The following is a 14095-nucleotide window of genomic DNA, read 5'->3' as shown; positions in this document are numbered from 1 at the left end:
ACAAGTAGTTCCCAGAGGGGATTAGGCTGGGCAGGGAGGGATGATGGTTGAAATGGGAGAAAAAGATTAAAAGGCTCAAACTTACAGTTATAAAATAAATAATCAAAGGGGATGAAAGTTACAGCATAGGGAATATAATTAGCAATATTGTAACAACTTTGTATGGTGACAGATGGTAACTAGATTTACCCTGGTGATCACTTTAGAATGTATATAAATGTTCAAGAACTATGTCCACTGTATTAGCAGTTCACTATATTAGCACTGAAGTTAATATATACTATTGTATGTCAATGATATCTGGATAACAAAATAAAATAAACTAGAGGAGGGGAGAGCAGAAGATATTCATGATGTTGGGGTGCTGTGAGATACTGTCCTTTAGACAAATGGAGGCACTAAGGGAAAGTCCAAATCAACGCTTCACAGGTTCAAGGAAGAAACCAGACCCAGATGTCCGCCTGGTACTCTATCCTCAGTGCTACATGGGACATACCAAGGTAAGCCCTCAGAAAGGTTGCAAGAGCCAGGGACAGAAAATTACTATCTATCATGGATGCCTCCACGAGGCTAAGCACATGTTACACTATGCCCAGACTGTTGAAGACAGGGATGTGGGGCCACTTGGGAAGGGAGAACATATGTAATTCCTCTGGATCCTTGGAGACAATCCTGCACAAAGTTAATGTGTGTTTTTCTTCTTATTCTCTCCCCCCCACCAAACACCAGAGGTTTAGTGACAAAGCATCAGAGGGTACTCCCATGAGGGAAGAAAGGGTTGTAAGTATCTATAGCTTGGGAAGGCTGGTAAGAATACATGCAAGGGAGCATTCAAATTTAAGAAGCACTAGATTTTCTATAATCAGACACATTTTCTGTATGTTGCCTCTTGGCACAGTTTGTCTTCTTTTTCATAAATCATTCCAGGGAGCAGAATACATGAGACAAGACTTCAATGTCCTTCCCAGGTAAGAAGTGAACTTTGAGAATGCCTGATCAGAAGGTGTGAATATTTGATCTCAGACAGATAATTAGTCATCACTGGACACAACACTAAGAGAGCTAACTTACCTTTGAGCTAAATGTTGAGAGAGAGACAGAGAGAGAGAGAGAGAGAGAGAGAGAGAATTTTCTACAGTGGAATCTTTCTTTACCCAGTCTGCTTGTGAGTCACATTCCCCTGACCTCAGGATATGAAATATCAGCCAAAGAACATGAAAATTCACTCCCTCTCTTTCACTTTACCTTCTCCATCTTTCTTTTCCCTAGAACTATTTACATTCAGTTCAATGGTTTTGTATGCCTTTCTTAGCAAATGACATGGAAAGAAGCATCTTGATTGAAAAGAATGGTTCTTTTTTAAATTCTTCATTTAAATTCAATTTAGTTAACATACACTGTATATTAGTTTCAAGGGTAGAATTTAGTGATTCATCGGTTGCATACAATACCCAGGGCTCATTACATCATGTGCCCTCCTTAATACCCATCTCCTAATTATTCCTTCCCCCCACCCACCTCCCCTCAAGCAACCCTCAGTTTGTTTCCTAGAGTTCAGCCTCTCTTATGATTTGCCTCCCCATTTTCATCTTATTTTATTTTTAAAAGGATGATTCTTCATCAACAACAAACTAGGTGAAATAGCTATTTCATGATTATCTAGATGTGCATTAGCCAAGGATAATCTTTATGAGAAGCTAACCTGAACCTGATTTATAGACTGCATCTGTGGTTCCTGTGATTATCAGCCACAGAGCAGGGAGGAGGAAAAGGGAATCAAGCCCTCTCTCTGCCTCCTCCTCCTTCTCCCTCCCACCTTCAATCTGTTTTCTTTTCTTTTTTCAGATTTATTTATTTATTTATTTAAGAGCAAGAGAGACCATGTGCACTGTGGGGAGAGGCAGAGGGAGAAGGAGAGAGTCTTTAGCAGACTCCAGGCTGAGTGTGGAGCCTAATGTGGGGCTGGATCTCATGACCCCAAGATCATGACCTGAGCCAAAACCAAGAGTCAGACTCTTAACCAACTGTGCCACGCAGGTGCACCCCCATTCAATCTGTTTTCTATAGATCTCTATCTCAAAGATTCTAAAAGAACAAGTGAAAATACACCTTTGGCTCTGATTTGTTCATATTCAGGAAGAAAAACATTAGAGTAAATGCTCTATTAGAACTGCTCATTCTCACTGTAAGAACCAGATGGAAAGATGCATGTCCTAGATGACATAAGAACCATTAACTGACAGGACCTTTCATCTGTAGGTGCATTCAAGTCCATGGGAATGTCCAACCTGACAAGACTCTCTGAATTCATCCTTGTAGGACTGTCCTCTCGTCCAGAGGACCAGAAGCCACTCTTTGTCCTCTTTCTTATCATGTACCTGGTCACCTTGGTGGGGAATCTGCTCATCGTCTTGGCTATCCGCTCTGATCCTAAACTCCAAAACCCCATGTATTTCTTCCTGAGCATCTTGTCCTTTGCTGATATCTGCTACACAACAGTCGTAGTCCCCAAGATGTTAGTGAACTTCTTATCAGAGACAAAGACCATCTCCTATGCTGAATGTCTGGCACAGATGTATTTCTTCCTGGTCTTTGGAAACATAGACAGTTATCTCCTGGCAGCTATGGCCATTGACCGCTATGTAGCCATTTGTAACCCTTTCCACTATGTCACTGTGATGAACCACAGACGCTGTATGCTGCTAGTGGCCTTCTCCACAACTTTCTCCTGCCTCCACTCCCTCCTACACATCCTCCTGGTGAATCGGCTCACCTTCTGTGCATCAAATGTTATTCAACATTTTTTCTGTGATGTCAACCCTGTTCTAAAACTGGCCTGTTCTTCTACCTTTGTCAATGAAGTTGTGGCCATGACAGAAGGGATGGCTTCTGTGATGGCCCCATGTATCTGCATTGTCATCTCTTACCTAAGAATCCTCATTGCTGTCTTCAGCATTCCCTCAGTGGCTGGAAAATGCAAAGCCTTCTCCACCTGCAGCTCCCATCTCACTGTGGTGACTCTGTTTTATGGGAGTATTGGCTATGTCTATTTCCACCCTTTGTCCAGATATACTGTCAAAGACCGAGTAGCAACAATCATCTACACTGTACTGACATCGACGTTGAATCCATTCATCTACAGCTTGAGAAACAAAGACATGAAACAGGGCTTAGAGAAACTGATAAGCAGGATGAAGGCTCAAATGAATATGCTTTCTACTACACGAGCCAACAAAATCTGTGGATCCTGACTGCAAAGTGTGGGTGTGGGTGTGTGTGCTCATGTACATACACCTGCACAAACTCACAGGTGCACGCACATGCACAGACACACACCAGCATGTGAGAAAAAAAATTTTGGAAGAATATACTCTTGCTCAATTGTAGCTGCACCCTGTACTTTTCCAACCTCTGGTGTCTGTCATACCATAGTTGACAGTACCTTCCATGTCTTGGTATGTATGCTACAATGTAGATCACCTCCATATCTCCCTATTACAGAAAATCATATTCCCTTTATTCCTCTATATTTATATGGAACCGCCCATGTTTCCTTCATTTATAAATTCATCCAAGTTTGGTCACTTGAATTACAAGAGAATTTTTGTACATTTATGTAGAAATCTACATATGTGCAAAAATGTTTTGCATTTATAACCACCCTGTTCTATCTGAAATAGAAGTTTTTTAGCAAATGGTTGGGGATGTGTGTGTGTGTGTGTGTGTATTACCTCCCTATTGGACTAGGAGCTTCCGAGCTTCCCAACTGCAGAGTCTGTGTTCTCTGATCATGCCATGATACAACTATGGTTCTTTTTATTAATTCTCCCAACAGCTGGATATCCTGGGCTCTGGAGTCATTAGATTCACAAAATCTGACACCAATCACGTAACTATTAGTAAGCCAGCTCTATGCCTCCATATGTGTTCTGTTCTCTACTCTTCCTGCCTTTCATAAGTTCAAGTTGCATTCATCAAACAATGCTTCCTGAAACTCCTTGCCTGTGTGCTCCTCTCACTAAAGATGCCTGTATATCCATGTATTTTCTATTTGTTACTTTTTTCAGAATGAAGGAAAATTTGTTCTATGTAATCAAAAATATTTCCTACGGCCCCTGAAGACAGAGTCAAAAACCAATGGATGTATGTATTATATGTTGGCTAATTGACAATAATTTTTAAAAAAGAAAAAAAAATCAATGTATGTAAACTACTACTAGTAAGATGCTTTTGGTTTACAAAGCCTCATAAAAAAGAGGTTCTCAATTCAGTTGGAAAAAGAACTACATACGAAAGCAGTCAGATAAATTACTTTATGCTTAAGTAAAGAAATTGTTTTACACTTAACAACAGCAACATAGTGAGATTCTCTCTCTATCCAGGTGTTTGCATTTTAGAGATGGAAATGTCTAAGTCAATAAAATTAATCTCTCATGGTATTTCAGACAAAAAATAGATGCATAATTTTAAAGTTTTTTTTTAAAGATTTTTTTAAAGATTTTATTTATTTATTTGACAGAGAGAGACACAGCCAGCGAGAGAGGGAACACAAGCAGGGAAAGTGGGAGAGGAAGAAGCAGGCTCCCAGTGGAGGAACCTGATATGGGGCTCGATCCCAGACACCAGGATCACACCCTGAGCCAAAGGCAGACGCTTAATGACTGACCCACCCAGGCGCCCCAATTTAAAGTTTTAAATAATAGACTAAGGAGTCTTTATATCCCTTTGATTTTGCCTCAGTCATCCTTAACCTAGGGCAAGGGACATCCTGGGTGAGGATATATTCCTCAATTTCATTCCTTTATTCCATGTGTGGCAAATTTAAATTCCATGCCAATTCTCAATAGTTGATAAGGACATCCTGTCTTGCTGTAGTGAAAAAACTTGTATCAAACTCTGGGCTGAATACAGGAGGATGAATAAAGATTGATTACAGTGTCTGCTATGGCTGTGGGTGCAAGAAGTACTGGTACATATATAACAAGTGAATTTTCACAGGATTGTAAGCCTCAGCTATGGACTCTGGGAAAGAAACTGAGGGCTTCCGAGCAGAGGGGGGTGGGGGAATGGGATACGCTGGTGATGGGTATTAAGGAGGGCATGTATTGCACAGTGCACTGGGTGTTATATGCAAGTAATGAATTATGGAACTTTACATCAAAAACTAGGGTTGTACTGTATGGTGACTAACATAATACAATAAAAATATTATTATAAAAATAAAACAAAACCCTTCTGTATCCACCCTGATGAAAGAAAGAAAGAAAAGAAAAGAAAAGAAAAGAAAAGAAAAGAAAAGAAACGAAAAGAAACAGTTACATACAAAGGAAACGCATAAGGCTATCAGCTGATTTTTCAGTAGAAACTTCACAGGCCAGAAGAGATTGTCATGATATATTCAAAGTGTTAAGAGGAAAAAATAATACTCTAGCAGCCAATAATACTCTACCCAGCAAGGCCATCATTCAGAGTAGAGGCAGTGAGAAAGAGTTTCGCAAATAAAAGTTAAAGGAATACATGACCCCAAAGCCAGCCTTACAAGAAATGTTAAAGGGGAGTCTTTGAGGGAAAGGAAAGACCATAAGCAGGAATAAGAAAAGTAGGAAGCGTAAAAGCAATAAAATTGTATCTATAAAATCAGTCAAAGATTTCACTAAATAAAAGAATGTAAAATTTGACACCATATACCTAAAATGGGGGGAGAGGAGTAAAGAATGAGTTCAAAATTAGGCAACCGTGAATTTAAAACAGACTGCTATATATATAAGAAGTTATATGCAAAACAGTAGCCACAAATAAAAAGTCAGTGATACACAAAAAATAAAGGAAAATAAAAATCAGTCAAGGATTTCACTAAATAAAAGAATGTAAAATTTGACACCATATACCTAAAATGGGGGGAGAGGAGTAAAGAATGAGTTCAAAATTAGGCAACCGTGAATTTAAAACAGACTGCTATATATATAAGAAGTTATATACAAAACAGTAACCACAAATAAAAAGTCAGTGATACACAAAAAATAAAGGAAATCAGGTATGTGTGAATTTAAAACAGACTGCTATATATATAAGAAGTTATATACAAAACAGTAACCACAAATAAAAAGTCAGTGATACACAAAAAATAAAGGAAATCAGGTATGTCAGTAAAGAAAGCCAGCAAACCATGGAGAGCAGAGCAAGAGAAGAAAGGAACAGAGAAGAACTACAAAATCAACCATAAAACAAGTAACAAAATGGTGATAAGTACATACCTATCCATAATCACTTTGAATGTAAATGGACTCTATGCTCAATCGAAAGACACAGGGTGACAGAATGAATGAAAAAGATCTATATGCTGCCTACAAGAAATTCATTTAGACCTAAAGACACATGCACACTGAAAGGGAAGGAATGGAAAAACATTTATCATGCAAACCGAGTGAAAAGAAAGCTGGACTAGCCATACTTACATCAGACACGGAAAAACATTATCATTTATCAAGGAATGGAAAAACATTTATTTGCGAAACTCTTTATCACTGCCTCTACATCAATGGATAGAGCGTCCAAACAGAACATCGAGTGAAAAGAAAGCTGGACTAGCCATACTTACATCAGACAAAATAGACTTCAAAACAAAGACTGTAACAAGAGACAAGGACACTACATAATCGTGAAGGGAACAGTCCAACAAGAAGTTATAACATTTATAAATATTTATATACACAACATGGGAGCACCCAAATACATAAAGCAGCTAATAACAAACGTAAAGGAAGTAATCAGTAGTAATAGTATAATAGTAGGGACTTGAACACCACCCTTACATCAATGGATAGAGCGTCCAAACAGAACATCAACAAAAACACAGTCACTTTGAAGGACACACTGGACCAGATGGGTCTAACAGATACATGCAGAACATTCCATCCTAAAATAGCAGAACACACATTTGACAAAGTACAACATCCATTCATGATAGAAAACCTTCAAGAAGGAGGAAAATGAACAGAATATCAAAGACCTGTGGGACAATTTTAAAAGATGTAATATACACACAATTGGAATGCCAGGAGGAGAGGGAAAAGAACAGAACCACAGAAAACAAATATTTGTATTGTTAGTGTGTTGTCCAAATATAAACTATACTTTGCTCGTATATCTGCATGGTTGGCAGTGAAAAGGTAAAATTTAGCAAATTTCATTTCTATCTATAAACTTCTGATCAAAGAAACTGAAAAGATCTTACCAGCTACATGTCTTCACACCTTGTACTAAAAAATAGTGTGACTTGATATCTTGTGATATTGAGGCTTTCATAATGAAAGTTTTTGGCCACTTTTTAGTTTCCTCAAAATTTGCAGAAACAATGAAATTTTTGACTTTACAGAAAGGAAGAAGATTGCCTCGTTCAACCTGGGCCTACGAGATGCCTATCATTGCTGCCAGCCATAGAGAAGCCATCAAAATGTTGGTCTGTCATTAAATCACATTTTCGACATGCGGGACAAGAACGTCCTCTAATTTGGAAATAGTTTGAAGATGAGAATTCAGAGAAGCGCTACAGTAAAATAAGTTATATGCTGTTTCTCTAAAACTGTTCGAAGATCCTTAAAGAAGCACCAAGAACTATAGAAAAGGATTCACTGCACCTGAACTATTTGGTATTGTGTGTAGGTTATGACGAAAACTCACACAGTGAAAAAAAAAATGACGTTTAGGGGAAAGAACGACTGCCTCAGAACTCAAAGATACGTCACCAGAAAGGGGCAGCCAAATGCAACAGCCATGAAAACTGTAATTTATTTGAACTCCACCTTCCGTTTAAGTTCAGATTACCTCTGTGCTTTATAAACATTTTCCCCAAGAAGTTTCACATATGCAGACATCCGGTGTACTTCAGAGGGTCTAAGAACAATGGACACTGCAGACGTGCAGAGCCTACACGATGGATTTAAAGATGCAAATGGCCCAAATGCCAGAAAGCTAGTCTACTAAAAACAAGCTTGTCGATACCAAGTGGATGGACATTTTTAAAGCGATGGAAGCTAATTCCTCACAAGTCCAAACACTTGCTGCTGCGAGTAAGTAAAACCGCGCTCCATGCTCAGATGTGTCTGTTGATGGGGTCTCCAACTTGGTGTCATTGCACCGGGCCGCCTCCAGCGACCCGTGTAAAAGAGTGCTTGATAAGAGGAGACCAGTAAGTCAGGTCTCTGAACGTGTTCAGTGTTACCACTACGTAAAAGAGGACATCCTAAAGGTACAGGCAGTTCAAAGAAGTATTATCAGAAAAGCAAACACAAAGTGCAAAAATATCCTACTTTATCATGGGACATAAACTCATCATTGTTAATTTTTACTAAATAAAAGAAGTATCTGTTAGCTCCATTATATTTACATTCAGCTGTTAAACGTCTTATATTTATGTGTCCTAAAGCACAATATGGATTATAAAATTTAAATATCCAATAAGGAGTTAAAACCTGTATCAGAGGAGAGAAACAAACAAAAATATTGTTCTGTTATTCTCAACATACTGTTTAATGTGTTCTGTAAATTACTGCTAATTGCCACTGTTAACTGGTCCTATTGTTTTGCCTAAATAATAGTGTATATGTAACAACAGCAAATACAGAATGTCATTTTAAATACCTGTATTTTAATGTTAAAATCACAATACACGTGACATACAGCTACCTGTTACATATTATACTATTTTTTTGGTCGAGCATGGCTGTGTCCTGGGTGGGCTCTCTAAACAGTCACCGTACTGTACGTGTAGATATCCTTCATAGATCTAACATACGTATTTTCAGTTCTGAGCTGTTTGACAGTTATTGGGTAGGTATTTCTACTGTTTGCTGTTCTCTTGAAACAGTTGAATTAAAAGGCTTCTGAGGGAAAAATGTACTAATACACTTCATGTCTGAGTGAAACACTGGCAGATTAATTGAAGATTAGTTCAGTTAAGCTAGCCATTAAATGTACGAATGAGGTAACTGTCAAGAAGTAAAAATACCAAGTTTCATTAACCTTTAAAAAAATCTCCATTCATAAATTTTATGGTATATTCTCTTTTTAGTGAAAATACCTGGACAAGCTCCTGGTTGGCTTCTAAAAAGATATTTGAGGTAGGAGAACTAGATTTCTTCTACCTGATTACCTTTTTCCTCTGGCTTCTGTGATTTTGATTTTGAATTAAAGCAACAGGTAAAAGTAGCTTTTTTATAACAATTGCTAATTGATGTCTCCTTATATTCTCCATAGTACCTGTGCCTAGGCCAGTGCTATACGTAGCAGTGCTTATGTGATGCATTTTGAAGGATATTGAGATTTCAGTTTTCCCAAACTACCCCCAATGGGTGCCTTCAAATCTACAATTAGACATTTATTTCTATGCATTTGTCACTGCATTATCTGAGTTTCTCTTTAAAAAAAAATATTGCTGGCATAAGATAATTGTTTAGCACTTTAGAATGGATGACTATCATATTACAACGTGTAATAGCAACTGGAGCATTGGTCACGTAGGGCTAATACTAGTACCTGAAAACTGGAAGAATAGAAAGTGAAATCAGGGATAACATCGATAACCTTGGTAGTTTTGTCTAAACCAGTAATTGCTATATCACTAGCCCCCTTGGCAAGTCTTCCTGTTCTTAGGAATGATGACACGAACATGTCATGGAGTAGTCTGAACCACGGAGTAGCAAGTATCTGAGGGTAGACTGAATTTGTCCAACAGAGGGAACATGGTTTGTGCTTCCTTCCTTCCCTGCCTCTTCTAAGAACTTGGCTTCTATTCAATATAATGGGTTCTGTGGACATATGTAGACTGTCCTGCTCCCAAAAGCTACAAAATAGGTAAGAAACCATCTTTGGGCATGCCTGTACTTGGATCTAGAACTGATCAAACTAAGACAATTTTAAAATATATTATTTATCATATCTATGGAAAGAAATCAAATGATATATCAAAATAAGAGAAAGTAGAAAAAGTGTTGGAGTTACAAGATGTAAATTCTAGACCTGCCCCTCCCTCTTATTAGCTGCGTGATTTTGAGCAAATAGCTTAACCATTCTGATTCCTGACCCTCTCTGATGTAAGATAGGGATAATGTTGGCCATCCTGCCTAGATCACAGACTGGTGAGATCCCCACGTGAGACAATATCTGTAAGTCTCCTTTACATACTGTGAGGTGTAATATACAAATACAACATGGCATTACATTACTCTTGATTAGAGAGTTCACTGTTGACCCTGAAATCAGAGTATCCGATTTCTTTCAGCTCCCAAAACAGGTTTCAGAAGCTCAGTAAAGACCAACAAAGACGGTTGTTAGAAACTGGTGAGAAGCCAATCCACGAAATAATTCAGCCCAAGAGCACTGATCTGTATGGAAACTGTTTCAAAGTGACATCCTTCAAGTGTTCTATGAGCACAGAGACTCCCAGTTGGACTGAGAAGACAAGGATACCAACAGAAGGTGGTTTTTTTGTTTGTATGTTTAGGATTTTAATAAATACAAAGGTTGCTTTCACTATCTCATTATTAATAAATCCTATGAAATTTGGGTTATGGGAACTGTTTATAAATAGGATTAATAGCCATTTTATTCCTGATTCTGAAAAATACTTGATGAATTTCTATATGAGTTTAATACAGAAAAAAGTTTGATGTAGCTTTGAAAAAAATCTAATTTGCCTTATTCCCAATACCTCATCATTGATGCCTTCTCCATACAATAGAATAAAAAAGAAAGAAACTGACACACGTGACATGGATGAATCTCAGAATCGTTGCGCTTAGTACAAGAAGTCAGACACAGAAAAGTAAATGCCGTATGCAATCTCAGGTATATGGACTGCAAACTAATTATAGAGACAAAAAACAATATAAAAAAACCAGATAAAGCTTTCCTGGAGGAGAGGGATAGAGTAGGAGATGAAGGGAAGAATGGACTGGAAAGGAACACAAGGAATCTCTTAGGGATGCTCTTTTCTAGATCCTGAATGTGGGGGTGGTTTCGCAACTGTTCACAACTGTTGAACTGCCGGAGTTTCCGTTTCCAGAGCAACTAGCAGGTGGGGTTATCCTCTGCTGAGCTCTTTGAAACTCTGCTTCCAACTCTTTGGGGCATATACCCACACCACACGCAGAAATAGTAATTCTATTTTCAACTTTTTGAGGAGGCACCATACTTTTCTTCATCGTGACTGCACCATTTTACATTCCCAGCAACAGTGCGCCAGGTTCTAATTTCTCCACGTCCTTGCCAACACTTGCTATTTTCGGAGGGGGTTTTTTTTGGTATAGTATTCTTGCTAATGGAAGAGGGAGATAAACACTTTTTTTAAATGTTATAATAATTATCACAATTAACAAAATAAACAATAATTCCTTCATCTCCTGTAGTAAAGAAGGGATTTCCAGCATGCCCTTCCCGTGGTCTTTCCCGTATCTCCATCCTTCTGTTTCCCAACATCAGAAGCTTTGCTGTCATCACTGATTCCTCTCTTCTCTCATCCCACACTAATTCATTAGTAAAATCTCAAAATATAGGCTCATATAACAGCAGGGTCCTGCTAAAACAAATCTCGGGTGGTGACACTGCTCCGCTCAAACCCTCTCAGCAGCTCCCCGTTTCACACTCGGTGAAATCAGTCTTTGCAATGGCCTGTGAGGCCCCGTGTGAACTCAGTCCAAGTCACCTCGCTGAACTGCTATCTTCTCTCTTTCCCCTTAATTCAATCTGCTTTAGCTGCTTGTGCCACCTGGGTGATCCTTCAACACACTACCCTGCTCCTAGCTCAGGGCTTTTGCACTTACTAGTTTTCTTGCCTAGAATGCTCTTTTCCTCTGGTATCTGCTTGACTCACTCCCTAACTCCTTGGACATGTCAGCTTCACAGGGAGGCCTTCCTGAACACCTTTTAAGAAATGGAAATCAACTCTTCCCCCAAGAATTCTTTATTCCCCTCCCCAGCTTTATTTTATCCTGTAAACTTTATCATTATCTGATATCTTATATATATTACTTATTTGCTACTTTCTGACCATGTAATTAAAGTAGAAGCTTCAAATGGATAAGAATTTTTAGATTGATCCTTGGCACAGAATGTTCAGTAGATAACTGCTGAGTCGATTCAGTTCACGTATCTACACACATATTTGTGGTTGCTCCCCAGATCAGCATCACAACTTTAAAAGCAAAATGAAAGAATGTACTTCTTTCCAGAGCAAGAAGACTGGCATAAATTGGACAGATGATGAAAAAAGAATCTACAGGGATAAACGAATAGCTCAAACTCAAGAAATATTGCAGTATTTGCTCCCCATCATGGAAAGCACTAAAAACGCGCAAACCCCTCCGATGAAACAAATACTCAACCCAAGAACCAACTTCCAAGTCCAGCATCAGTAAGTCAATACGATTTGGGCATTCTCAGCTATTTACTACATTTTTATAAGGAATCAATGCTTATTAATTCATTATCCTAAGAAACTAACATACACTCTTAAAAATGGTGGCAGCTACACCACATTTGACAAAGGGACAAAAACCCAAAGCCATCAGAAGACACTGGATATGTGAAGGGAGTAGGTCATCAGGCCTTATTTGATTGTTTATTTGTATGAAATCACTCATTAATTTGGATCTCTGAGTAAAGTACGCGTGAATAAAGTACGACTGTAGCCTGATTTCAGATTTCTCTGATGTGTATAAGCCCTATAATCCTGGGAGCAACCAGCATTAGAAATAATTAACTTGAATTACTTAAGCTTATTGATATTCAGAGGAAAGCATGAAGAATAAGACCAGACTTCTTTTAAAGATATTAAAAAAAAAATAGAACCATCACTAAGACTAAAAGGAAACACATATACCTAAAAGACAGCAGGTGATGGGTAGTAAGGAGGGCACGTATTGCATGGTGCACTGGGTGTTATACGCAACTAATGAATCATCGAACTTTACATCAAAAAACCAGGGATGTACTGTATGGTGGCTAACATAATAAAAAATAATTTTTTAAAATAGCAATAGAAAATGAAAAAAAAAATAAAAGACAACAGCAAGCTGAAAATAATATTATCAACAAATCTTGATCAAGTATCTTTGTGTGCTAGACACAATTCTGTGTTTATACACACACACACACACACACAATTTTACATTCTTCATGTAAGGAAGCTGAGGTACAAAGAGATTAACTAATTTGTCCAAGGTCACACAGCCACGAGGCATTCTGTTTTCAGAGTCTGGTATATTCTCTTCAAAATATAAATGAAAAACAGAGGACCAATAAACGGAATATCCACAGATAACTTACATATCAATGACAAAATTGTGAATATTTCAGTAGGAAAATGAGCAAAGGCTATGAACCAGAAATTCACAAAGAACAAACTGGTCAATGAACATTTAAAATGCTTAATCTCACTTAAAGGAGTGCAAATTAAAACAATAATGAAATACTATTCATTTTTGCTTCTCAATGGAAGAATTTACTCACTGATGGTTGAAATATGAACTGATATTAGAGTTGTTTTTCTTTTGGTTTTTGGGGGTTTTTTTGATGCAGAGTTTTGAAAGGCAATCCAACAATATAAATGAAAAATCCTCAATATCATACATTCCTTTCGACTAAAAAATTCCGCTTTCAGAAATTAGACCTAGGGATGGGGACGCCTGGGTGGCTCGGTCTGTCGGACTCTTGATATTAGCTCAGGTCATGACCACAGGCTCTGTGCTGAGCATGGACCATACTTAAGATTTGCTCTCTCTCCTTCTCCCTCTGCCCCTGCCCCACCTCTTTCTCTCTCTCTCTCTCTCAAAAAAAAAAAAAAAAGAGAAATTAAACCTCGGGCAAAGGGGGGGGGGAACCCTAGTAGGTAAGAGGTTTCTGTAGTGATGTTCCCTTTTTTTTTTTTTAAGATTTATTTATTTATTTTAAAGAGATTCGAATGAGTGAGGGTGGGCGGCGAGAGACAGAGGAGAGAGGCTCTGAAGCAGACTCCCCACTGAGCGCAGAGCCCAATGCAGGGCTTGATCCCACAACCCTGAGATCATGACTGAGCCAAAATCAGACGCTTAACTAAGCC

At 38.3% G+C, this 14095-nt stretch overlaps 2 protein-coding genes across 6 annotated transcripts in view; both read left to right on the top strand.

Moving 5' to 3' along the window:
• AGBL3 (AGBL carboxypeptidase 3) overlaps positions 1–14095 on the top strand; it is a 68683-nt gene that overhangs the window by 50846 nt on the left and 3742 nt on the right. The window contains exons 16-18 of one of the 5 annotated variants that reach the window (XM_008707588.2): positions 9071–9119; positions 10280–10476; positions 12178–12409. In XM_008707588.2, coding sequence (XP_008705810.2) covers positions 9071–9119; positions 10280–10476; positions 12178–12409 — 478 coding nt within the window. Of the gene's footprint in view, positions 1–7375; positions 8070–9070; positions 9120–10279; positions 10477–12177; positions 12410–14095 lie in introns of those variants that run through there. The other 4 variants (XM_008707589.2, XR_572630.2, XR_005838477.1 and 1 more) reach the window with 4 other exon arrangements.
• Positions 2274–3251, top strand: LOC121105877 (olfactory receptor 1L3-like). The gene has a single exon (XM_040644525.1). It carries the CDS (start codon positions 2274–2276, stop codon positions 3249–3251), a length of 978 nt encoding a protein of 325 aa, XP_040500459.1.

This window comes from Ursus maritimus, unplaced genomic scaffold (assembly GCF_017311325.1).
Source record: "Ursus maritimus isolate PB19 unplaced genomic scaffold, ASM1731132v1 scaffold_3, whole genome shotgun sequence".
NCBI lineage: Eukaryota > Metazoa > Chordata > Mammalia > Carnivora > Ursidae > Ursus > Ursus maritimus.
The sequence above is the reverse complement of the archived record's forward strand: the minus strand, read 5'-3'. Positions and strand labels throughout refer to the sequence as shown.

Excerpts from the sequence above, each read along its gene's own strand:
- LOC121105877 (XM_040644525.1), top strand. The coding sequence starts at position 2,274 with ATGGGAATGTCCAACCTGACAAGACTCTCTGAATTCATCCTTGTAGGA.